General features: G+C 33.1%; 3 protein-coding genes across 5 annotated transcripts in view; 1 reads left to right on the forward strand and 2 right to left on the reverse strand.

Annotated features, from left to right (window-relative positions):
- LOC105332775 (alpha-2A adrenergic receptor) overlaps positions 1–4,463 on the reverse strand; it is a 33,639-nt gene extending 29,176 nt beyond the window's left edge. Inside the window, exon 1 of the mRNA XM_011435473.4 lies at positions 4,334–4,463. The gene's annotated coding sequence lies outside the window, so the exon portion shown is untranslated. The remainder of the gene's footprint in view (positions 1–4,333) is intronic.
- Positions 4,464–12,893: 8,430 nt separating this feature from the next.
- Positions 12,894–17,836, forward strand: LOC105332776 (lipopolysaccharide-induced tumor necrosis factor-alpha factor homolog). 2 transcript variants are annotated; one of them, XM_020069129.3, is made up of 5 exons: positions 12,894–13,295; positions 15,531–15,644; positions 16,143–16,324; positions 16,730–16,895; positions 17,607–17,836. In XM_020069129.3, the coding sequence occupies exons 3-5, from the start codon at positions 16,168–16,170 to the stop codon at positions 17,710–17,712; spliced, it is 429 nt and encodes a 142-aa protein (XP_019924688.3). In that variant the 5' UTR covers positions 12,894–13,295; positions 15,531–15,644; positions 16,143–16,167; the 3' UTR covers positions 17,713–17,836. The 2 variants fall into 2 exon arrangements, with proteins under 2 accessions (XP_019924688.3, XP_011433776.3); XM_011435474.4 differs by lacking the exon at positions 15,531–15,644 and having other exon boundaries at positions 12,900–13,295.
- Positions 17,837–18,692: 856 nt separating this feature from the next.
- Positions 18,693–25,670, reverse strand: LOC105332778 (retinol dehydrogenase 11). 2 transcript variants are annotated; one of them, XM_066068613.1, is made up of 7 exons: positions 25,541–25,670; positions 21,072–21,266; positions 20,452–20,691; positions 20,254–20,343; positions 19,994–20,173; positions 19,783–19,892; positions 18,693–19,581 (listed from the first exon to the last, which is right to left on the reverse strand). In XM_066068613.1, the coding sequence occupies exons 2-7, from the start codon at positions 21,220–21,222 to the stop codon at positions 19,348–19,350; spliced, it is 1,005 nt and encodes a 334-aa protein (XP_065924685.1). In that variant the 5' UTR covers positions 21,223–21,266; positions 25,541–25,670; the 3' UTR covers positions 18,693–19,347. The 2 variants fall into 2 exon arrangements, with proteins under 2 accessions (XP_065924685.1, XP_065924684.1); XM_066068612.1 differs by lacking the exon at positions 25,541–25,670 and adding an exon at positions 22,230–22,287.
- Positions 25,671–25,945: the final 275 nt, after the last annotated feature.

A 25,945-nucleotide genomic window follows, 5' to 3' on the forward strand; every position in this document is an offset into this window, starting at 1 on the left:
GAAATAAATATAAACTGACATATTGACGGTCAAACTTTCGAAAACATCTGTTAGAATATTTTTTTCTTATTTGGAATCCTGGGGGTTTTTTTTGGAGCATTTTCTTGACATCTATATATTTTCCTTTTTTGAACCAAGATTGTACAATCTAATGTAAATACTGAACTCCATTTAAAACTAAAGTTAGTTCTTACAGAAATTGGCATGCGCAAGGAGAGCTACAAAAAATTCAAACAATTAGTCACTACAACTAATATTATTGCAAACAACAATTTTAGCACTGTAAAAGTTACATGAAAGACAATATTTGTACCTCGCCTCACTTCTTAAAAGAATTCACTTTAATTTATACTTAGAGAACTTAATAAAACAAACTCAGGACCGGTAAAGAGATGTCTGTCACATTCAACCCATTTTATTTTGAATTAACATTAATATTATGTCAATGTGCCACCATAGACACAGGATTTTTTCTTGTTTTAATAATAGTTCCCATGCCTGCTAATAAAATAGGGTACCCTATTTTAAGAGAAAGCTAATGTAACAACAATTCAACCTCAAAAAGTGGTTATATGGTGGACATCAATGAACCCTTTTCATATTTTTTCAGAATATTAAATCTTTTTTAGATAAGCCTCACAATAACTCACTGTCTGTAAGTTTGACATTATTATAATGTGTAGGTAGGCTTGATTCCTTAGGTCTGCAGCTGAGCAGTTCTACAGCGGTTCTAAGCGATTAAAACGACATTATTCTGCACTTTTGTGTGCAATTTTCATGCAAAACAAGATATAAAAACTCATTTTTATTGGTTCTATATCCTTTGACAACAGTTTTGGTCAGTTGTTTGGTATAAATAAGTCAGTTTAAGTAACGTTTTCATATTGGACCACATGTGTATTATTTTGACTTTGTTGAAGGTGCGAAGTTCGACAACTTTTTTTAATCACCTGGGTGTTTGGTTATTAACCGAGAGTATTATTATAGAGTAAGGTCTCTGTCAGCATCATTTTTGTTGAAATATCAATAATTTGGCGGCCCCCTGGTGAAACAGTTTTACCCGGCATTCATCTTTCCAGGCCTCCCTAAGTTGTTCATAAAACCTATAAGTACGTACATTTTGAATTAAAAATATCTCCCCTTAATAATTTTTACTCACTATAAGATGGTTATATCACAAAGTATATAGAGTTTAAAAGCAATATTTATGCAGAAGCTTATACGTGAAACGGAGATCAGAACGAGTTTGTAAATGTTGAACGAGGCCAATTACAGTTCGAGTACGCACCCTTTCGCGCAGCGTTTTATTTGCATTGTGACATCACTTCTTTTTTTTTTTGCTTGGTTGACGCCATGGCGTTATAATTTCAACTGCAGATATTCAGCGCAGTTTGTTAAAAATAGCTCGTTTGAGGCGTAAAATTTATATTATATTGTAGATTAAACATACATGTCATGAAATATAAGCTATATTTGGGCTCGGGTCGAAAACGTGAAGAGGATTCAGCAATCCTAGCCCTCTGTCACATTTTCTTGCCCCGACTAAATATATCTTTAATACATGTATTTCAAGACAGTATCCATGTACTTGTATGTATAAGCCTAAATATGTGGTTTTGTATATATTTTTATAACTTAAATATGTTTGAATATTTTAATAACACTATAAAGGTCACCATTTTCGCCTTTATCAAATAAAAATAAGCCATTATCAGATAACTTCTGAGAAATTGGGCATACAAATAAAACTTTGGTAAGACCCCTGGAACAAACCGAAGGTAAAAGTTTTTATTTATTTGATCATTTGATATCTTCTAGCAATAACCTTCATATGTAGAACAGGAAAAAATCCCTAGGGCAGAAGTTTGAAATGTCTGATTTTTTTGTTTTAAAATGATAATTATTTCAGTAGAAATTCATGTAAGAAATTTCGTTTAAAAATCTAGGGCAGGCCAATTTAGACCCGGTCTCGTTGAATGATTTATACAGATTTCATAGATTTATTACAAAGCTGAAGGAAATATCAATATATTCTTTCTTTTTTACAACATGACTTTCCATCATGATTATGGAATGTTAAATTGCAGAGATTTGTAGTAGATTCTCAGAACTATGAAAACTCTATTATTGGCGTATTAAGGCCAATTGAATGAATCTGCACAACACCGATCAAGCAGCTCTGATCCAGATATGACTTTACAGCAGTGGGATTACAGGTTTACATCCCAGTCAATCGGTTATGTCTATGGTAAGATCGCATAGAACTCTATGAGTGACCACACTTCAAGGAATCCCATGTTCTTTAAGTATTTCAACATATCTGCTTTCAAATAGGTTTTGCTGTCTTAAGGACCACCGCGAATAGAGGGACATGTATGATAATTGCAAATAAACGCTGAATGTAGTCAATCCTTCGTTATCTTTAACAAAAATAACGCAGGTTTACGTAAACATCTGGAATTAAGTACTAGTATTCATTACTTTCATTACATTGCTTTGTATCGATTGACATCTTTGTAGAATTTAGTACAGTTTTCTAATACCTAATGAAAGATGTCTCACATTTCTGTAACATTTAAAGCTGCTTGGTCCGATTTTTTTGTAATTACAGTATCAATATTTTTTTCATACAAATCATTTATCTTAGAAAGTTATGGACTTTCTCCTATTTACACCAGCAGAATCAGTCTTCTTTAAAAGTTAGAAATATTCAAAGTAAATAAAAATAATTTCTCTTTGGGCAAACGAAAAAACAAACCAAAGTGCATCACGGGAATGTTTAGAAAAGGAAACCGCTTGGTTTCGTCCCCCGAATGATTGGGGTTATTCAACCCGCATGCTATGCATCGATTGTAAAGAAAGCAGACTTTAGAAATATTAGCGAACAAAACGTACACATGTTTATTTGTAATTTGTCTGATCATTTCGACCTTTATTTAAGGCGATTTCAAATTCGTAATACAACTATACCCGTCTCGTCGTCAGGGGTGAAATTTAACATGAGGCGAAATAACGAGGTACCTTTTAATGTCGTTTGTTTTGTTAGCAAATTTTGTACGTATTTTTCTTCATTGAAATTTGGCATAATTGACGGGTAAAACTACTGCAATGTCTATTATTATACATATACTAAACATAGCCATCGTTTAAAAGCGTGCATAAAATTTGATATAAAATCGGACCAAGCAGCTTTAATACTCAGTATTTCCAACTTTGTTCTTTGTTGAATAGTCATTTCCCCATTCATTCCTCATACATGTACCATAAATAAACAATGTAAAAAAAAACCTGTATTTCAACGTTTTTAAGCATATAGTAATCACTGCATGATCTGCAAATCTTACAAAATACACATATATAAATGCAAAAAGATGCTGAAGGCATTATTTGCAAATATTGGTGTTGATCGTCCAACATATGTTGGCGTAGCTGTAATGTTAACCCAAAGCAACCTTTGCTTAGTCAGAAAAAAAGATGTATTGTCTAAACAATTGTTTAAATATCGTATCTGTATTTTCTATACAATTGTTTTAATATCGTATCTGTATTTTCTATACAATTATTTAAATATCGTATCTGTATTTTCTATACAATTGTCTAAATATCGTATCTGTATTTTCTATACACTTGTCTAAATATCGTATCTGTATTATCTTTACAATTGTCTAAATATCGTATCTGTATTTTCTACACACTTGTCTAAATATCGTATCTGTATTTTTTATACAGTTGTATAAATATCGTATCTGTATTTTCTACACAGTTGTATAAATATCGTACCTGTATTTTCTATACAATTGTCTAAATATCGTATCTGTATTTTCTACACACTTGTCTAAATATCGTTTCTGTATTTTTTATACAGTTGTATAAATATCGTATCTGTATTTTCTACACAGTTGTATAAATATGGTACCTGTATTTTCTATACAGTTGTATAAATATCTTACCTGTATTGTCTATACATTCATTAGTAAGACCTATGTTTAAATTGAATATAATCTAGAGCCCAGGGCTGCGTTAGAACTTACGACAAAGTCGTAAATATTTTCAGTCTCATAGAATGACCCTAACGGACAAAATGTATACAAAACAATTTGTATAAAAAATTTAATTATTCTAAGTATGTTTCATGCAAGTTAAATCAATTTTGTAACGAATTAAAAATGCTTTTAGAAATTTACTAGACGGAAGTTCTGTAAAACGCAACCCAGAACCCGAATGCATTTTTTATTTCGATGCCATTTCATTGCTTTATTTTGAATGATACAAACATTGCAGACTAAGAATAAGTTTTTAAAAAAAATAATCAAAAACTTTGTCATCTACTTACATTTGTTTCGCAGCCTAGATAAACGACAAACCAGTGAAATCGTGATCTACTATATAGTGGAAACCTCGAGTCGTTCACATTCCCGGTATACTTGGTATTGATTTGATATCTTGCTCAGGACTCTGTCCCAGTACTCACGTCCATGATCTGTATAGCTTGTGATTGATTGATCGTTTGATTGATTGATTAATTTTCTACCTACTTGGAGAAAATCTTGTTACGACACTTTTAGGGTAACAGACCACGTTACACAGATTTATAAAAACATCCTCAGAGACCGCCAACCTCGTTATCTTGTCGTCTTTCGGATTTTCTTAAAAAATGTGTTCGATGAAGGCGATAAAAATGAAACAAGCGTTAAGGGTGATACAAAAAAGATTGATCTGATGCAGGGATAACAATGTTATCAGTTAAATATAGCGTTCGATTAATATTTTAAATGTTGCGTTGAGTTAATTTTTTTCTTATCTCGGTGAATGTTTTTATTTTTTAACCGCTTTTTAAAATCGTTTTTGATGCTGAGATAAAGAATAACATGTACCAAAGCATGATACAATCTATACAAAAACACATTACAGTTTTTAAAATTCATCAGAACTGTAAATGTTTCCGGAAAACTACGTACAGACCCAGCTCCAATGCTCTCTCTCTCTCTCTCTCTCTCTCTCTCTCTCTCTCTCTCTCTCTCTCTCTCTATATATATATATATAAAGCACTAAAAATGGCTAACGACACGAACAATAGAAATTGTCAAATTTTCGGGACAACCCGTCCCTTCTTCAGGACCAAAAAATAAATTACATGAGTAAAAAACAAAGAAAACAAAATCTAAAGCTACTACTAAACTACTACTACTTAAGAAACTATAAAAAAGATTAGCTACATTATACACATCATTTGTTCACATTCTTAAAGAAGGTGTTGATTCTGTCGCCGATCTCTCTCTCTCTCTCTCTCTCTCTCTCTCTCTCTTTCTCTCTATACATTTCATTAAAACGAAAAGAAATAGATTAAAATTGGATTTTGTTCAACATTCTCCTTTTTCCTATTGCATATATGTATATAACTTTTTTAGGATGTTTTACAATGAACAATTTTGAAAACATCAATAAATTTCAGGGAAAATAATAATGACAGCTTTTCTTGCACTTTTCGACAAAAAGGACGAGATTGCGGAGGTGGCCTGCCAAAATGATCATTTTATGTTATTGTTACAAATAATAAAAAAAGAAAATCACATATTGGAAATATCCTGTACTATTGATAATTGAATACGACATTATCCATTTTAACTTATTAGAGCAAACTCTGCAATATCAATCGATGAATCGACCATCAGATGGCAGAATTTGGCGGTTATTCTATTATTGCATTATAACATATTCATTTTAGCTCATCGTCAATATGTTGCTGAAAATAAATATTTTGGTGTTCCTTTCTTGCCGACAATGACTTAGAGCCCTGCTGGAAGTCTTGGGATAAATACATGTAGATCTACGATGATCACGATGATCTTCAAGTTAGAAAATCAGAAATTGGACACTACCACTTTAATTTTTCACACTTGGCAATGCTTTAGAAATTTTAACAAAATACTCTCTGGTTTTGTTTTTTCATCTATAATTCTAAAAACTTTTTTCTATCAAAAAAGTATTGAAAAGGATTTTTCAATTAAAAGATTTCATTCATATACCGGGTCGACGCAGAAGAATGCTAAGTTTAAGTATAAAGATTAATTCGTCGGAGGATTGTTTCAAACAAGGTCTGTGCTATAAAATTCGACTTGAATAGACAAATAAAATGACACTACTGTACTTTAATTGTTATTTTTTAACTTTGAAAAAAAATCCTTCAGACATAACGATCTTGACCTCCGGCCTAAAACTGCAATTTTAAAGGATCTTGACCTCCGGCCTAAAACTGCAATTTTAAAGGATTTTTTTTAATGTCCTTCTCCGCGATTCCTAAAGACGAACAGCTTTTGAATGAAGCTGCGGAAAATTCCAAGTAATTATCTCCCAAGGGTCTATGATTTTGCCATAAAAAGCTTGTGAATTGGAAATCCCTAGAAAATCGTTTCATTACGCGTTTTAACTGAAATTTTATGGTACATTTGGCTTTTACAGGAGGAAACTTTACAGGAATCCCTTCTCATTACAAATTATCAACGCAGATAGAAAACCTCATGTCAGTTTAATTTTCAAATAATACCGGTAAATGTTCATTATCCATTCATATTAAAATCTAAAGATTTTTTTATTCGCACTAGTCAAAAATACAGAATGTTTGTGTTTTATTTATTGTGCAAAAACGTCAAACTTCATTCATAAACGCTTCAAAATCCGTGCTACATAACCATTTTATTTACAAGAGTTTTAAAACCCGTATTTTAATTTTGGGACCCAGGTGATTGTGATTTTTTTTAGTTTGCGCTCACTTTGTGACGTCATCATTATTTTTTAGGAACTTGACATCTTCTCCAATCGGCAAAATGGTTTCTTTTTAATGTCCTATGATTGAGTTCAAACTCCAAACGACTAAATCAGCAGTAACTGCAGCAAAATTATACCTGAAGGGAAACACATGTGCACTATCACTCATAATTTGAGCAGGTAATTAACTAACTAGGACATAAAAATCATAACAAGCTAGTAATTCTAGTTCTATTATGAAAACATTCATTAATTAAGATTTACTTCATTAACTTTAATTTTAATACATACTTCATAATATTCTTTGATATCATATAGTTTCATACTACAAGCATATGAACAGTATAATTATGAAAAAAAAATGTGAAAGTGCTGACGTGTTAAAGTCACACTGAATCATAGAATTGATATACAATTTTCCAGGGATATGATGTTGGTGTATCCTTAATTATTTATTTTTAAAGTAGTTTTACCAATAATGAGTGCTTGTTTTCTCTTGACATAAAGAGATGAAAGAAAATTTAAATAAAAAAAAACTCCGAAAAATAGGCCAAGACGCAATTTCCAATAAAGCTAAAGTTAATTAAATTCCTTTGAAAAAAGAACACAATGTCTCAAATATTTATGATGACGGATTCAACAAAGCTGCTGCAATTCTAACCGGTGCTTGGATGACAGAAATTCAAAAGGTTTTAATCTGGCAGAGATGACATTAATTTTATGACAATCTTACTTTCAGACCTAACTTATTAATTTGAATCTTAAATTTCAGCCCCAGGGTAGATTTTGAATTGCCAACTGTGTTATAGAATGCAGTTCACTTTTGAATTGCGAATAACAAACTGCAAACTGCGTTCTACAAACCAACTGCCGAAAACTAAATGAATCAAATCCGAGACTTAAGGATATATAGATATATTTACATCTACCAAATATAGATATAACCGCATATACTTTTTATACATATTTCATTATCACTCATTATTACTGTTACATGTACATTCTGTATTCACATGTAAATTAAATATTTTTTTTCAAATTTTAATGGGATAATTCTCAATTTCAATTAAAAAAGGTGATTTAAGTTTTAATTCAAAATAAGCAGAGATATTGATACCGTCTCAAACCATTCAAGAATTTGAATCTACATGTATATGCCATCATGATAACATCAAAGGTTTCAAGAACAACAAACGTATATAATTTCTATACCTTACAGTGTGAATAAACGTATATTCACAGGTATTACGTAACTTGCATGAACCTTACATGAACTGTTTGAAAAATGATTTTAATATAAAGAATAAAGGTCTATGGGTATAAATTGATTCGATTTTGTTGAAATATCACGTCTAATTTAAACTTTCAATGGTAACAAGTTATTAAAATGCTATTTAAAGGAAATGATTTATAGACATGTACTTTCATTAGTCCTTTTCAAGCAAAAGATATCATTTTGGTTTCAGGGGACATCCTTGTTTGCGAACACACAACATACTGGGGGAAGTTGAAGAACTGCAACCTCACTAACACTGCCAGAGTTATCGTCGTTTCAATAAGCATTCAGTAAGGATTTCCAATTCCTTTACGTGTTCTTGTTGAAGGACAATTTGTGAAGTGTAGTTCACTCTGTTATCTATAGCTTGGAACACGTTAAATAATTCCCGATATGCGGAAATATTTTTACCTATAAGAAATTAAATAGTTTTATCCTTATATTTACATCAACTGATTCTTTCTTATTCCTTATACTTCATAAATCACATATGTTCATATATATATACTGAAAAAAAATCGAATCTTAATCAAAATATTCTATTTATGATATTCAAGTAGTGTTAGTTTTTAACAGTTTATCGGGAGATGAACTTGATCGGTCATCTGACTATAGAAATTATATACGTTTGTTGTTTTTCAAAGCTTTGATATTACCTTGAATGAAAAATATACACGAAGTACAAATTACTTTTGAAGATAAGATTTCAGAGAAACTTATAATTATTTGGAGAATAATTTTAAGGCTCAAAAATTTCCATATGCAATTAATGAACATTATATGCTTTGGATGTCTCAGGCTAGACACATCGAAATTCAAATAACGCAAACATTTACTCCCCTTTTTTATCAAAAGTGATTCCAATCTACATGTACACTTTTAGCATTTCTAGAATATTTCGAATCATCTTGTCGAATGAAAGTTAGAAATTTCCCTCTTTTGTATAAAATGTAAGAACCATGGTAATCAATGCGTTCTGTACATAATATTTTCAAAACTTTTGCACATAATGGAAGATAATGCTCTTGATGACAGAAGCAATTTTTTTACAAACATACAAAAACAAAGTATTATTCATAATAAGACTTACGGATCAATACTATTGTACTGTCTGATCTACACGCTTACATGTCTGGATTTTCAAATACGATTATTCTCCTTAACCCCCACCCCCACTCCCACCCCCAAGTTAAGATTGAACCTTTTTCTTACGGTAAAAATGAAGATTTAATGTAGACCTACTAGTTCCTGGTATCATGACCAACGACTGATTTACGGTTACGATAGCAACAACACCTATTTTTGAATCGGCTCAAATAAGAGCATAAATTGTCATTAACGACTAATTAGTTATCGACATTGGTTTATGATCGCAATAAAGCCATTGTTTAGGCCACGCAGAGTAAACTGTTGTATATTTGTTTGTAATATTCTCCATGTTGTAAACAAACAAAGAGCTCACATAAACTGTTCAAACTGTGTTATCTATCAACTCTAATGAAGATGCTTATTCCTAAACAATCCGTCAGACCACAGAATTAGATACCAAGGATTTTAAAAAATTATTTTTCAGTTATTTGCTTGGATATAACTGGAAAAATTATTGTTTATCATCTCTTCCATATAAATAGTTATATCAATTTTTCCAACCTCTATCTAAATTTTCAATCATAAAAACTTTTCGAAAACCGATTATTTTTGATTTTCTCAAAACTGATATAACTATGTTTATTGAACATAGTTATAAGTTTTGGCAAAGAAGTAATCATTCACGATAACGTTCGATGTAAGACTGTAGTATCCGTTCATAATTCATGTTTTTTGGTTGTCACCCCCCAAAAAGAAAATTTGCTTCACAAGCTCATGCGACACTTAGAATAAAATATCGTACTTAAAACGTGCAATACAAATATAATTTATGTTCAAAACCTTTTCATTAGTTAGTTTTGTAAACTTTGAATTTACCGGATGGCAGTAAATACCAAATATTTACAAAATGACAACTGACAAATTCCAATGTATTTCATATCAAATGCCTTTTTACGAAGATTGTACATGTATTTGTTGCATTTTTATCAAGCAATGTGTAATTGTGGGTTCCATAGACAAAATAAATGCCAAAGATGGAGCAGGTATATAGTGTATGTAAGTATACTTTAAATAATAGGATATTAATCTTATTATTTTATATAGATAAGATCTTATACTAAGAAATTTAAGTTGCAAATAAGTTTTACCAGATAGAGTTATATAATGATTAGGCTATATATGTACCAAGTTTGGCAACAAAGAGGCCCAAGTTGCGCTGACTTAAAGCAAAACGTTTCTACATGAAGTATCCGTGGCCACTTATATTTTAAAGAAATATGATTGTGTTCACACAGCTACTGATAAAAACTGAAACACGGTTTAATCGGTTTTAATAATTTGTCCAGGAATCATTTTACTTTTTTAAACTGCCCTTTTAAGGGTGCATTATTTAACTGAGATCAGTTGAAAAACGAAAACGGTAATGAAATACCAGTTATAAACAAAATGGCGTCTTGTTTAAATATTTGGGGGTTTTTTTTAAGGTTAACTACGCATGGATTATTTTGTAATCAATCGAAACCTAAGTAACAGAACGAACTGCACCAGTCTGACTTTCGCCGGACTTCCAAATATTTGTATTACCGTAATATGTCCCAAACATGTACATGGAAGAATTGTTATTGCGGACGGAAAAAAAATGTATTAATAACCTTAATCAAAATTGCATTACATGTGAAATGTTTCATCTTGGCCTCTCTGAAAATGACTGACCACCGTAAATGATTGAATGGGCCCGCAAGTCAGAAATATCGATATTTTAGTGCACCCGTGAAAAATTGTTATCTGATTTCACGCAATTAATGGTGCAAAAAATAAACAATGTGTAATTGAGTTATGTTTTAAAACATTCTTGAATATAACCGATGTAATTTAAAGATTTTTGACATGCAAAAAATGACGTCATAATCGCACTTGATTTCAAACGGCGAGGAGTTTCCCGAAAGTGACGGAGTTAGGGTAGCGAAGGAGGTAAGGGGCTATGCGATACATTTGACGCGGAATATCTATTATCATATCTTAATATTCGCTACTTTCATATTCAAATGAACCGTCGAAGAGAATGCATTTTTTTGTTTGAATAATTTTAACAGATCGATATTGCATTGCATGGAGGTTTATAAAGCGTAACCTAGCAAGACTCAGTCAAAACATGCTAGACATATATTGTAATGCATATGTACACATATGCGATGTACACTGATGTAAATAAAATACATGTATATATATATCTGAAAGTTTACCTCTTATCTGCTTAATCCAGCTCTAGAGCGTGGTTTTCATTATTCTGAGAAAATAAATACTTTAAACAAATGTTATCTATCAATCAACAAATGTTTATAAAAATAATAATACTTTGTTTGAATAATAATGAAAAATGGCTAAAGGCCGTATTCAATATGTGATTCTAAACTATCTAAACATAATATGTTTATTTTAAATTTTTTATTCTACTTTTCTCCCGTATCAACATAATTATCATTGTGAATTAATTTGCCCATAATTTTAATTTGTTTGATGTTCTTACATTTCATCCAAAAAATAACATCTGGGAGCATCTAACAGAAATTTTAAAGCATGCGTGACACTGATTCTTCGTGGGGTAAACAGCTGTGTCTCTGTCCATTAATTTCACCTTTCATGTTAAAACTTTTAGATATACCATTTCCGATTAAAGCGATCCCCGATCCCCAGCAACGTTCGATAGCTCTAAATTATCCGGAATTTTTTTTTATCCATACATGAATCTGACATATTTAATTAGGTAGCAAGGGACAGTTTCGGATAAAGTGCCCTCAATATTTTTGTAAAATTGAGAATTTCTGTACTTGAAGGCTTATGAGTGTTGCTAAAATTCATGAAATGATTTTTAATGATTATCATTAGTTTAGTTAGAGGGATGTCTCTTGCTGAAATTAATATGCAATATTTTGGTCCCATATGTTAGTTACATGAGAATCAGAAGTAAAATGTGAAACCTGCGGCTATGACTGTTGTGTTGACTTTGCACAGTGAAATTGAAAGTTACAGACGGGAGGGTAAAAACACGAAAAGTAGGTGGGCGGGACGTTGTAAACTATACACTGGTAAGTTTCTGACATGTGATAGTGCAACGCACACGGTGCGGAAGGTCAACTCTTTGCAGGGAATTGGCTGGGGGAGGTATAAAAAGCTGAAAAATTAGCAAAATTTGAAAGGGTCAAAATCTCATAAAAAACCAGTATGTAGAAAATTTTACAGGTTTTGACTGGTATTTTTCTTCAGAAATTGGTGATTGGCCTTATAAAGAGTGGATTAAAGGTATTTGTGCTAAATGGGAACAGAGGAAATTCTAGTTACAGAGTTCCGAACACACACATCCACTGGCTACAATGAAATGTATAAAAAAAAATTGTCCCGTACCACCTTAGTCTATTACTGTAAGCCATTCAACGATAGTGGCTCAACAGAGACCTACTACAGTGTACCTAGAGGTAAAGGGTTTCGAGCCACATTTGCACCGGTATAACCTTTTTTTCTAATTTGATCTTAACGTACATACGTTATTTATTCCATTATATTCTTCGTGATCAACTTTGAGGCTGAGAATCGGGAGAATCTAAACATGTTTCTAAATTCAATTGACATTACATATACATGTATCTATTAGTAAGGGGAAAAGCTTTGCTATCTATCCTGAGTGTTGTTGATGTATGTGTGGATGGGTGTGTGTGTGTGTATTCACATCTGTGCAGCGACAGCAATTTTCCAATTGCCTAGATGTATACAGCATAACAGTTTTGGATAATTTATCCAAGCAAGTCAGTTTTACGTGAATGGTAAAAAAATCGTATTGGTGGCTGCAGACTCTAAGGGAAGTAGGTCATTGCGTGGATAATCACATCGCTAAAATACGCGCGCACATTGAGAGTCCATTTATCTTCTGACCGTGGAGGTACATTATCTTTCATTCAAATCAAGGAATACACTACCATACCAACTTTGGCCCGTACACCCTGAGCGGTCGACCGACCGACTTGCCTAGGGTTATAGGGAGTTGTTTAGCATTGCCACAGTTCGTCGGATTATTCTAACTCAAGCGGAGTAGGCGCTGGATGTTACAGGCCGTGCAGTTATACTTGCTCCATCGATTCGTTTTCATCGTCCACAATCGAGGATATTCGAGGTAAGCTTATCCGATTTTTTTTTATAATTTCTCCACAATTAACGTTTCTTACTGGTGGTTTTGTAAAAGACGATAACACGAATCTATATTTGTAACATGGGGAGGTTTATGTTTAATAATATTGAGATATTTTAGGGCGAGGCATAACACTAAAGTATATCGGTAGGTCAGTGCCGGGGCATGGCCGCTATGCGACCTAAACACTGACCGTGGTCGGCTAGCTAGGGGGGCCCAAGACGGGAGAACGGCAGCATCTGGGTCATCAGTAGGGGGCCCCGGGCTTTATAGAATCGCATGCCAAACAGTGCTTTTTGCATACTCAGTTCATCAGTGTATTGCGAAATACCAAGAGTTACGGCACAGGAATACACATTAGTGTTAACCTACCTTGTTAACCCCGCCCCCAATTTTTCTTTATTCAGAAATCTTTTCATGACACACAAAGTGCAAACCATCAAGTCAAGCAAAATCTTGGTTTAAATAATAGATGAGGCATCATTGATATAGTTCTCCACTAAGCTGCACACAAGTGTTATATGAGTTAATGGCAGATAATGATTATATTGATGCATGTGATAATTTGTAAAGCTATCCGTGAAGCGGAATTGAAAGGCTCTGTGGTATATCTCCATCATCCATCTCTCCACCATATATAATGGAGGCATGAACATCAATAATGAACAAGTATACCATCAATATTTACCGCTTTCTTATCATTTAATATGTAAACTTTGTCAAATTAAACATTGTAAATAATTTGACTTGAATTTTGACTCTAATTATATGGAGAGGATGCAGAAATTGACGATGGTAGGGTGTACATATATTTTTGCTTTTTTTCTCCAACTTCAATCCCACTGACATCACAAATTCCAAGCTTGGGTGGAGTTCTACCAATGTAAACAAAATGATAACTTGCCTTATCTAAATCCCTGTGTAGCGACATCAAATTGTCGGAGCGGATCAAAGATCTGAATTTAAATTCAAATTTTTAATTTCGATTAGTGTGGAAAGATAACTTTTTTAAAAACTTTACCTCGTAGTACAGTGTACACGTACCTTACGAAAAGCTTTGCATCTAACTTTAATCGTTAATTTAAGGAAAAATAGATGTTGATGCTTTTAAAAAAGAAAGTTTCTTTGAGGCGTTTTGTCCCCAAGACCATCTGGCTTTTGTTGATACATATATGTAACATAGAATTCAGCCTGTCTCTGGATAGCTTATGTAAAATATCAATTTCTGTTTGGTTGCTATATTTGCTTTGTTGTAGGTTGCTTTTAAAATATCTAGTGTTATTCAGCGACCATTTAGCCTAGCTTTTCTTGACAATTACCAAAATTAATATTAAGTGTACCTTATTGTATTAACCTGACCTCCTCAAAATTAAAAAAAAAAACACCAACAATTAAATGACGTTTGGCATGCTTGTCATGACCCTTTATTAAATATATAGTGATTAACAATATGATAGACAGTATTAGAAATGCCATCGTGATCCAAGGAGGCTGGAAACAACAGTTCCTCCGGAAACGGCATTCTATGCAAAATTATGCAGTGTCCTTATCACCAAAAACATTCATATGGGCTGATCGGCGCTGCTACTCATATCCCTTTGGAGTAACTCCTGGTCATGACGCTGAAAATATAAAGCGAGAGAGCAGAAAAAACCCCAAAAATAACTAGAATAGTCTATAAACAACTTTAACTACTTAATTTAAGGAGGTGGGTGGGTGGGATTTCCGATGTTTTTTGTAGCGGTTGATGAAGAAAAAGGAAGAGTTAATAGCGCATGCTATCCAATTAACACGATGTTCTAGAATGTTCTGAAATTAATAACCGGGGGACCCTCTAGGGGCTAATTAAATTTGACCGACTGAGTTTTTGCCCTTTCCTCATAAATTATTAACAATAAGTCATTGCGCAGAATAATCTGGTTTATCCTTATGAGATAAACCCTATTATATTATTACCCCGAAGGTTCAAACTCATCTTCGCTAGCCAAAGATTTTCGCTCCACTTTGCTCCCCATAAACATGTGGAGCAAAGTGTACCGCAAACCATTGGCTAGCGAAGATGGTTCAAACTCAGAATTGTTTATACTAGTCTTTATAGTGATTTATACCGCACATTATTTGGTCTTTTTATTGTAAACATGCATTGAAATCATAATGCCAGGAAATACATGTATGTGGGGAATTACATAAAAACAAATATTTAAGATATATATTATATAGTAACCGGAACTTCCTAAAAGGGGCTTTAGAAGGAAGAAAAAAAAAGAAATTTCTAAAGACATGAATACCCCACAACCGATGAAAGAAATGGCTAAATACCGGAAATATTGATAGGTAGGAAATATTTATGGGTATTTTGAATTCACCTGTTATTACTTCAGTATTCATATTTTAACAAAAGCGGTTAGTATTCAGAAGGTTATATGTACACCATAAAACAGCAGATGTGAGTACGTATGTATTTGTTTGTTGGAAGTAAATGGTTATGTCGTTCTATGGTATAGGTACAGTGACAATGGAATTGTCTCAATTTATCTTAAATCATCCATCAGCTTACCTGCATGCGATTGTGTAAGAAAAGAATATGTAATCTGCACGTAAGATTGACGTAACATATAGGTGAATTAGACTGATTTGTCATTTTGTTCCGTGATTCTTTAGTTAAATTACAAACATTTAATCTGCATCTTAGATTCGTGTAGCATTCCGATGAGGTATATTGATTTGTCATTTGACTTCGTGATTCTTAAGTTTACGTAAGGACATTTAATTGATGTAAAATTTAGGTGGATTGAATTAATCTGTCGTTTAATTCCGTTTTCTTTTTTTCAGTTTTCAGATTGAATAGTATATTGTGATGTCACAACCAGCATATCCTCCACCCTCGGAGGGTCAGTACCCACCCCCTTCCCAGGGGTATCCTGCACCACAAGGAGGCTACGCCCCTCCCCCGGGCCAACAACCTGGCTACGCCCCTCCCCCAGGCCCCCCTGCGGGCTATCCACCACCCCAAGGTAAGATGCCTTCTGTTTTATATTAAACAGTTCTATTTTTACAGGGACGTAATTTATACGTCCCTGATTTTTATCATCCAAGAGCAACGAATGCCTGTGTAACAGATGGTGTTGTTCAAACCAACAATACTTGGTATATTTGTTCAGTTTGATGATGTATATTATGATGAATATAAAGTCAGTTTATTTTAATCTTTCTATATTTGCTGTATTTTTATTAAAGTTTTATTTCTCATGAATTATAATTTAAAATCTTCACGGGAATTATATGCACAGAAAAAATACCAATACATGCTATTCCGTTATGAACCAATCAGCCATGAACATAGTCGTATCCTTAAAAACAAATACGCTTTAAAGCAAATACTGATCCCTGCAAAATACCGCCTAATTTCTACCCTGTAGGTGTGACGGTGGTAGCCCAGCCTGTAGCAGTGGTGGCCTGCCAGTCAATGAGGGAATGCCCCGTGAGGGTGTCCTGTCCTTCCTGTCGTGCTGACGTCATGACGGCGACGACGTTCGAGACGGGGACTATGACGTGGCTCCTCGTGGGAATCCTTTGTATCATAGGGTAACACATTAAACATTACGTTCGTTAGTATCATCGTATGATGATTTGACCATTTTTTTAAAAAAGAAGAGTGACCTTGGTGACCTGTTACTCTCTGTTTTTAGTCATGCCTCCTACTTTTTTGAAAATGTTCATCTCTCTTAAAAACCATTAGGCAAATTTAGTACATCTACATGTAGAAAGAGCTACCTTTATGATCAAGGGTATACGGTTTACGGTTTATGAAACTTACGAACCCTCTCCCCCACTTCCGCAAAACATATTTGAAAAAGAACCTTCAGTGCATCTAGTGTACAAACTAAGTGCATAGTTTTAATGAGAAAAAGTACCTCAACCTAATTGTGCAACTCAGTGCAGAGTATAAGGATTAGCAAATATACCATTACCAAAAGTTACGAAATCCAGTCCCCATGTGTCAAGGGTTCTGGTATTAGGGGTACAGGTGGGTTTTTTGTGATATAGTGAAATCAAATTCGTTATTTTTAATAATCTTCTCTACCATTGTAAATGTAGCAGGCAATGATTAAAATGAGCAAGGAGGCAATCACCATCGTAATAATTAAGCTTGTGATTGGACTGCATGTTTTATTTTTCTCCTCACTACTACAGATATCAATATGGCCGACAAATTGAGAACATGGTTAGAATAAACAAGGAGGAATTTACCAAAATTGTAAATGTTCTGACCTCTGGGTTTTGTCTTTATTGCAGGTGCTGGCCATGCTGTCTGATACCTTTCTGTGTGGACGGGTGTAAGGACGTGATTCACACCTGTCCGAACTGCCAGGCTCAGGTGGGCGTGTACCGCCGCATGTGAACAGAGTGTACACATGCCCCCGCCATAGTAGTCTTTAAATTATGTTTTGTTATCAACATACTGTAAATTTATGTGTATACATATTTATAGGGAAAATATTATTGAACTTTACGGGGACAGAAAATTTGTAGTAAACATATATTACCACCATGCTTTGTTGTTTCAAGACAATTTCAAGAAACAACAACCGGCAATTGATTTTTTATCAATTGTTAACCTTTGCAAAACCCTCTACGCTTAGATAACTAGTATAAGCCAATTTTATTTTTACATCAAAGAGTGCATTTTTGTTTACAGTAAATTAATACTATAGAGTATGTCTCATGTAGTAATGGTGTTGTGGTATACTTCAGCATTATTAGTCATTCTTCATCTATCGGTACTCACAAGTTGTATCTAGTACATAAATTGACTTCTGTGCAGTATACTACCATAAGTCGATAAATTTATTTTTCTTCTATTGTACAATGATTCGGTTGTATTCAAGAATTATACATGTATTTAATATTTTGTTTTAACTATTATATGTCGTTTTATTTTAGTTTAAGTGGTTTATGCCGCTTTAAATTTATTTATAACGATTTTCTTATTTAAGGTTTTTAAAATAAAAATTTAAAACATGTGATGAAATTATTTTTATCACTAGACTGGAATTGGATTTTCGAAACACACACTGCACTGTACACTTTTCAATATGATAATTCATCATATTGTAACTGTGTAAAAAGACCTTCATAGATGCATTGAGCTATTTATGTGAATTTGTTTAAAAGTTAATATAGACTGTAAATTGAAAAAATATATATTGATATTTGAATTCAATAATACAACGAAACTGATGTAGAGACGTTATGCAGTTTAACTGTTTAGATGGTTAAAGTTAAGGAACATTATGCCGTTTGACGTTATCCCTACTACAGTATTTGCCATAAGGAAATCTCAAGAACATTATTTTTAGTCCTCTTTACCTATACTCTTGATGCATCAAATGAAGGAAGAATATGTTATACACATGATCATGAGGGAAGATGAAAAGTATCATAACTTCCTTATAACTCAGGTTTTTAGTATTGGCTTAATTTTGCTTGATCTTAAATTGTCAATTAGTCTATGATAAACACTTACTTTATTTACCCTATCCCATACACAATCTTCTACTCAGATTCTATACAATTACAAACAAGAATTTATACAAAAGTACATATGTAAGAGTTAAAATAATAACGATGTTGAACAGAAGGAAATAAAAAGCTACATTTAAGATCACGTAACACAAATTCTGAAATACTTCCTTTAAAAAAAATTGACCTTCTACTTGCTTCCTTTGTGAGTAGAAAATAGTTGCTCAAAATATTCAATTGCAATTCTCTAAAACTCAATCAAAGTTTAATCCAGAAAGCATATGATTACATAATTATAGAGTGCAAAGTTTTCTTCACAGTGTTGTCAAAACATATATGTTATTTGACATCATATACCGAGTACTAGTAAAACAAAATAATGATTACATTTGTAATATCATAAAGTTTCAACAAAAAAGAAAAAAGAAAAAAATATATATAGTTGTTTCAAAGACAGAACTGATATTGAATTGAAAACGGAAGATCAAAACAAGTCCAGGTAATCGTATTTGTATTATTCCACACGCCCCCGCTTTGCCAATCGTGCATTCAGTTCTCCCATGACATCGGACTGTCCCGTGAGTCTCTCGCTGACCTCCCACAGTTTCTTGGCCAGTCCCTCATCGTACATAGAGGCAGGTACCGAAGGTGTATGGTCCATGAGCTGACCGTCAATATAGTACCCACCCGTCTGTACAGAGTCGTCCAGGGCGCAGAACAGCACGGACAGAGCCCCCTTTGTCGCCGACTGTTAACAAAATAATTCAATCAGGTTAATTTAATAATTTACAAATTTTTCAATTTTTTTTTCTACTCAGTTCAGAGCTCGGCCTCTCTGTCGTCGACTGTTAATAAAATAAATGTATGACATATTCTGTTTCTTTTTTCGTTAATTGTTTTTTATTTAATTGTTATTTGAAATAATATCTAAAAATGGCCACACGTGTACCTTTAGTCCTTGTCCAGAGTAAATTGACTGAAATAGTAGAAACAGCCAAGAGATGTCCTGGCAGAGTTCTGTTTGCGTTGGACCAGCATTAACATAGGTAGCAACAACGCCTGTCAAAAGTAAGAGGCGATCAATATTATTTACAATCGCAGATGTTGGGAATTTTGATAAGCTTTATTGCCTGGAATTAATTTTCAACGTTCACTCTTACCCGAATTTATTGTTCGTTTTGCAAGCTCTTTGGTGAAAATCAGCAATGCTAATTTGGATTCGTAAAATCTTGAAAAATGGAAAGATTTCTCTGCTTTAAGATTCCCACAGTCAAGCACGGTAGAACTAGGTAGAACGGAGCCAACATTGACAACGCGCCCTTGGGATCTCCTCAACAGATCTATAGTAAATTTACAGATCTACAGTATTTTTTAAAAATAAAAATGAAATATGTTTCTTAAATACAAAAAATGAACTTACCTAGCAAAAGATGTGTCAGCAAAAACGGTCCAAAATAGTTTGCGGCAAAAACCATTTCAAACTGCTCGTTTGTCATCTTTTTCTTGATGGCTGAAAGCAAAGTATTGCTTCCAAATTTTATTTTCCGCTCAGTGATTTTAATTTCATTTATATTTATTTATTTCTTAATTTTACAAAACGCTATGTTTTGAAGCTTACATATCATTTCCTCGTTGTTTATTAGGATATCTAACTTCTTCTCGTGTAGTTTAAACAACGTCACAAAGGACCGAACAGATGACATCATACTGACATCAAGGTGTTGAACCACAACATTTGTGTTTCCTGTCCTTTGAACAACTTTTTGCCGAGCTGTCTTTCCTTTGTTTTCATCTGCACACGCCATTATGACACGCGCTTTTCTCTTCGCCAGTTCAAGTGTGATATGAATTCCTCTGCCTACAATGAAGCTGTATCTTTATTTAATAAAATGACGAGATATGACATTGTTATTTCCTTTTGTATCTAGTTGATGTTTTTTCAGTTGCCATGTGAAAATGGTTGAAACCAGGAGGTAATCGAACAGTTCTTGAAGAACAAGCTTTAAGGGCATTTCGATGTTTCTTTCTAAATTACAATAAACGTGCGTAAAGATGGATGCTGCTGCATGGAATTAACATAATTGACACAAAAGCTAACACACAATATATACTACTAGTGTTATCCGTAACAGAACCACTGACAAGGTTAAACTATGTTTTATTAGAGCTAGATCAATCTAACGATATACATGTATTTGGTGGCAGACTAAAAGTCACGGGACTATAAACTACATGTACCTTGCTCTGCTCCAGTCACGATGATCGTCTTTCCCTCCAAAGACCTTGACGTTATGTTAAGGTCATTTCGACCGGGCCTTTCGAGAACTAGAGCTAAGAGAACCAGGAAAAAGATGAAAACGGCGAAAAAAGCCACACAAGTAAGGTCCATGGCGCAATGCTGGGTTCGATTCAAACGATCTTCAGTTGTATGCCCTAAAACAATAAGATTTTAATGACACTGTGTATAATGTCATATTCTAAAATTGTCTAATTAGGGGCTGAGCTTCATCCTTTATCGAATCTTGGCACTGTCATTTATTAATCATGTCGGGAAATTTGGCCCTAACTTCGGTCCCTTGTAGTGGTTTGAATTGGCATATCTAGGCGGTTCCCGTTTCACGTTCTTTCTCAGTTTTTCTATACTCTTTAACACACATTTTTACTAATTCAGAAGGGTAACGGGTCCAGTTGACATAACTGTTTTTATTTTAGTCGTCGTTTTGTATTCTTTTGAACGAACGATTTTCAAAGATTCAATTGCAAGCTTTACGTCAACTTGCAACTTCTACGCATCAGCACCCGATGACTATGAGCATAAAACCAACTATTTTAAAATTAACCAGGTGAAGAAATTGTTGGTGCATAAGAACTGATTTAGCATTGGCGCGTCAAAATGCTGACGAATCTATCGTCATGCACTTGTAAGCTTTGCTAATGAACTAATTGGTATAGGTTGCCATTTTGCTGTTTATAAGGTAATGCACCGGAGTGATTAATTAAAGTGATAAGTGATGTACTGTTTATTAAATGTTAAAAGAATATAAAGGATTATATATGTCGTTGAATACGAAAAAAACTTATAGAAATGCAATTATGTATCAGACAAAAATATAACAACAGAACTCTGTCTGTTGACTTACATTCTCTATTTGGGTGGGCAAAAATGACTTTTGAGAAATTTATGTAGTGGAACAATTGGAAATTGGGTCCATAGGAATAAAGTTTGGACAAATTCTTTCAAATTTCAATTGAGTTTTGGTATGAAGTCAAATTACGGTTTTCAAGAAAAGATTCCAAATGGATATTTACTATATCAAAGAAGCATAAAACACATTTTGAGCAATAACAATATTGTTAATAGCTAGATATAGGGCTTCATAGCAACTATTTACTTACCCTCGTAATCATAGCAATTTTTATTTTCAAATGCACTTTTGCATTTCTATCATTTGTGACGTCAAATGTTTTAATTACGTCATATCTGCGGCATAGAATATCTCGTTTAGCTAGATGCTTTTTTACCATAGGCTCTGCTCGTCAGTGATTTTCAGAGACCAAATAGAAATGAATAAGACTTACCTATTTTCAGCTTAGAACCGTTTTAACAGGAGCTTGGACTTTGGGAAGTTGTGTCAAACAGCAATGTGACGTAGCCCTGTCTATTTCATTGCTGGTCATTCGGCCATAGCTCATTGAAATATAGTTAAGATTTGTCTGGCTTTTGAGCTAAAACAACGCAATCGGTGCATATTTCACTTCAAAGCAGCGTCAATTTTCACTTGTTTTTGACGCAAAAAATAGATAGTTACATACTACCGAAAGTCCAAGGTCTTGTTAAAATGGTTCAAAAAGCATTGTGTAGAACCAAATTCAGACTAAATGAAATTGCGTAACTATAGTCCAAAATTTGGCATGTACGCTTTAATTTTACTAATAACATTATAATGTGGACGTTTTACTGTCAAACTTTAATTGCAGCTTTGTAATTTTATTGACCTATTTTTTTTTTGCTTTACGTATTTGTACATGTACATGTACCTCGAAAAAGTCCACATCGAGGATTTAAAGAGAGAATTTTAGTTGCAATTAATAAAGTAAAGGGTTTGTGCGACTTTTGTAAAAAGATTTGTTCTACATATAGATATGCATAAAATTAGAACGTTTGTAAAGATTATTATGTTACATGATGCTACAAACATTTGCAAAACAAAAAATAAATCATTTTCGCGCGGATCCAAGGTGAGGGGTATTCATTCCTACTCGAATACCTCCTACAACTCATTCAACATGCACAAAGTTTTTCTACAAATATTTGTTATAATGCAAGTCATTGATCATGGCAAGGCAGACTACTTCTATGGTGTAATTTTAAAAATTGTATATGCTCCTTCTGGTGTTTTTTTTTTTTTATTAGTTTAAGATCTAAGAACATGTTATCTGTAACATGATCTACAGTTTACCTGCATTTGTTGATGTAGCTTAGTCAAGGTCATGTCCTTGAAAGCTGCCAGTGTTATTTAATTGAAGCGTTTATTCAAAACCCTTATATTGTGGGGAAAAAACTCTCAAAATGTCGGGACTTATCATCCGACAACAGGTATTTAAATGATAATCCGCGTTTCTACAATTTCTTGGAAACAGAATTTTTTTCAGATAAATATAAATGCATGAACCATTTGTGTTGAAAATGGATGTTGTTATTTTAAATTTCACCGAACGCTATAATTAATGGATACAATGTATTTTCGTGCAATATTAGGCTATACATTTATTGCTTGATGGTGAGGAAGATATGAAGATTTATTACCCCAGGGAAAATCATATTCCCCGAGGGCATCGCCCGAGGAAAATACGGGGGGGATACATCTTTATATCTCCCGAGCGTTCTTGCAATAAATTGTATACTATGCCGAGAGACAGGTGGTAATTAAGAATACACCAGGTTATGTTCGTTTTTAAACTCTTGTAAAGCAAAAACCTAGTGAATGTTTACCGGGTTCTTTCTATGTTAGTTTTCTGATATAAAAAAGATTTAGAATGTTGGTATACTTCAGTAATTTTTAAAATTAATCGTTTGATGACATCGTATCCTCATAGTCAGGATTTTTTAAATGCAATGAAAAACGGAAGGAAAATTCACGATTGGATATAATGAAAAATATCACGATGACGGGGAAATATGATGTTTTATTGCCCTGGCACGTGATTGTCTAGAACCAACCAGATAACGCGTTATATAGAATTTTCGTTATGAGGTATAATAATATTTGTTATTTGATATTTTGACAAAAAGGACAATCACTTTTTTAAATATGTATAATACTATGCATTATTATCTTTATGAATGAACAATAAAGCGCGAGCGCAACTGGTTGGATGTAAATTATATGCAGAAAAGCATTTATAACAATTCCTTGGTTAATTGTTTTCTCGCTGTTGATAGTTTCCGTGTATGACTGTATAACCATACAATGCTTCATAGTATGAAATATTACAGAATGACTTGTAAAAATAATGTTTGGAACTTCAGAATCTAATTAAATCATATTCTTTATATGTAACCTTTTGATTGCCAAAACCATTTTTGTTAAAAAGAAATCGGGCACATTTCTTACCCGAACATTTCCAGCAAACCTTTTAGCGGAAGTGGGTGTAAGTGCTAAAACGCCAAAGAGAACCGAACAATAACATACCATTAGGCAGTTCTACTATTAACTAAAACACTTCAGGTCCTATGCAGGACGTCACAGGATAAATCTCTGTCATTCAGTCAACTGAATGGTAACTGAATGGCCTGGAAAGGTGACTGAATGGCATATATAGCTTTGTCAGTCAGCCACCTTTAAGTTACCTTTCAGTCACATTTTAGTTGACTGAATGGCAGAGATTCATCACATGCGTGTTTTTCGACTTGTGATAAGTTTGGATCTGCTATTTGAAGGAATTTGATCAAGGATTACGCTTACTAATACTCAGGGTTAAAATTTCTAGAACAGTCCATTATCCATTTTTCAACATTGTTCTAATTACACAAAACAACAAAACTATAAGAACATATTAAGTTCAATACCTTTTGAAAATGCATTGACAACTTTTTGTAATTTTTTTTTTGCTTAAAAATAATTTGCAGTATTATTATAAACATGTAATTACGTTTGTATCATTTAAAATGTAATATATTGATTTATATAGTTTGCTAAGAAGCGATATGAAAAGCCTAAAACTTCTCACAAATAATTTCAGACAGATGTTGCGTATCTCAGATATATTAGCATAAACCGCCGACGATTTCGATATAACCAATATATATACGAACACTATTAATGAATTACGGCTGTGAATGGGAATAAATTCCCACTTCATCTTTGTTACTTTTTTATAATATAGTATTAAAAATTAGAAGTTTGGAGATTGAAAATTGATAGAGAAATTTCCGCAAAGAAATTTTTTTAAAGTATTGTGTTTTAATTTTTGGCTTATTTTTATGTTTTTACTGTTTTAGATTTTTAAATAGTTTTAATATTTTAACATTAAAAATATACATATGCGTGATACATAAGTCATTATAATATACTTTCCCAAGAATACAAAAATGATTTATTCCATACTAATAATTAATCAAGAAAGTTACATTCTAAAACGTTTTTAACGAAATTAAATTTATGCAAAATAAGGCAACATAGTAGTTTGAAATAATATTAACTTACAGTTTTATGTGACCAGTGGCTCTTTCGATACTATTGCAATCATGAATTGTATGAAATACATCATCATAAATAGTATATACGTTTGTTTTATCTTTCAGTTCTAAGAATACACAAAAGCAATATAAATACAAAATTAAATGTTAAGCTTAGTGAAAAAGGAATGTCCTGGAAAACTGCCAATGTTATGAAAGGAAGTTATTTTTCTACGATCGCCGAAAAAACCCACGTATTTAAAACTCCTAACAATATCATTTATCCCTATGATCACGTTTTGGTGTCCACAATTCCAAATATAAGTATACTAGTATGCTATTTCATCACGTGAAAATGTTATCTTCATTATATATATCTTGTATTACTTCTACATTGTTGACAAGAATGCAATCTCTATGACAATTAAATGTC

This window comes from Magallana gigas, chromosome 8 (genome assembly GCF_963853765.1).
Source record: "Magallana gigas chromosome 8, xbMagGiga1.1, whole genome shotgun sequence".
NCBI classification, from domain to species: Eukaryota; Metazoa; Mollusca; class Bivalvia; order Ostreida; family Ostreidae; genus Magallana; species Magallana gigas.

Bases quoted from the DNA above. Each gene is read 5' to 3' on its own strand.
- LOC105332776 (XM_020069129.3), top strand. From the start codon at position 16,168: ATGTCACAACCAGCATATCCTCCACCCTCGGAGGGTCAGTACCCACCC. The intron at 16,325-16,729 runs GTAAGATGCCTT...TCTACCCTGTAG, and splicing joins GGGCTATCCACCACCCCAAG to GTGTGACGGTGGTAGCCCAG. The intron at 16,896-17,606 runs GTAACACATTAA...TCTTTATTGCAG, and splicing joins GGAATCCTTTGTATCATAGG to GTGCTGGCCATGCTGTCTGA.
- LOC105332778 (XM_066068613.1), bottom strand. From the start codon at position 21,222: ATGGACCTTACTTGTGTGGCTTTTTTCGCCGTTTTCATCTTTTTCCTG. The intron at 20,692-21,071 runs GTACATGTAGTT...GCTTCATTGTAG, and splicing joins CGTGACTGGAGCAGAGCAAG to GCAGAGGAATTCATATCACA. The intron at 19,582-19,782 runs GTACACGTGTGG...TTTTGTTAACAG, and splicing joins ACTCTGGACAAGGACTAAAG to TCGGCGACAAAGGGGGCTCT.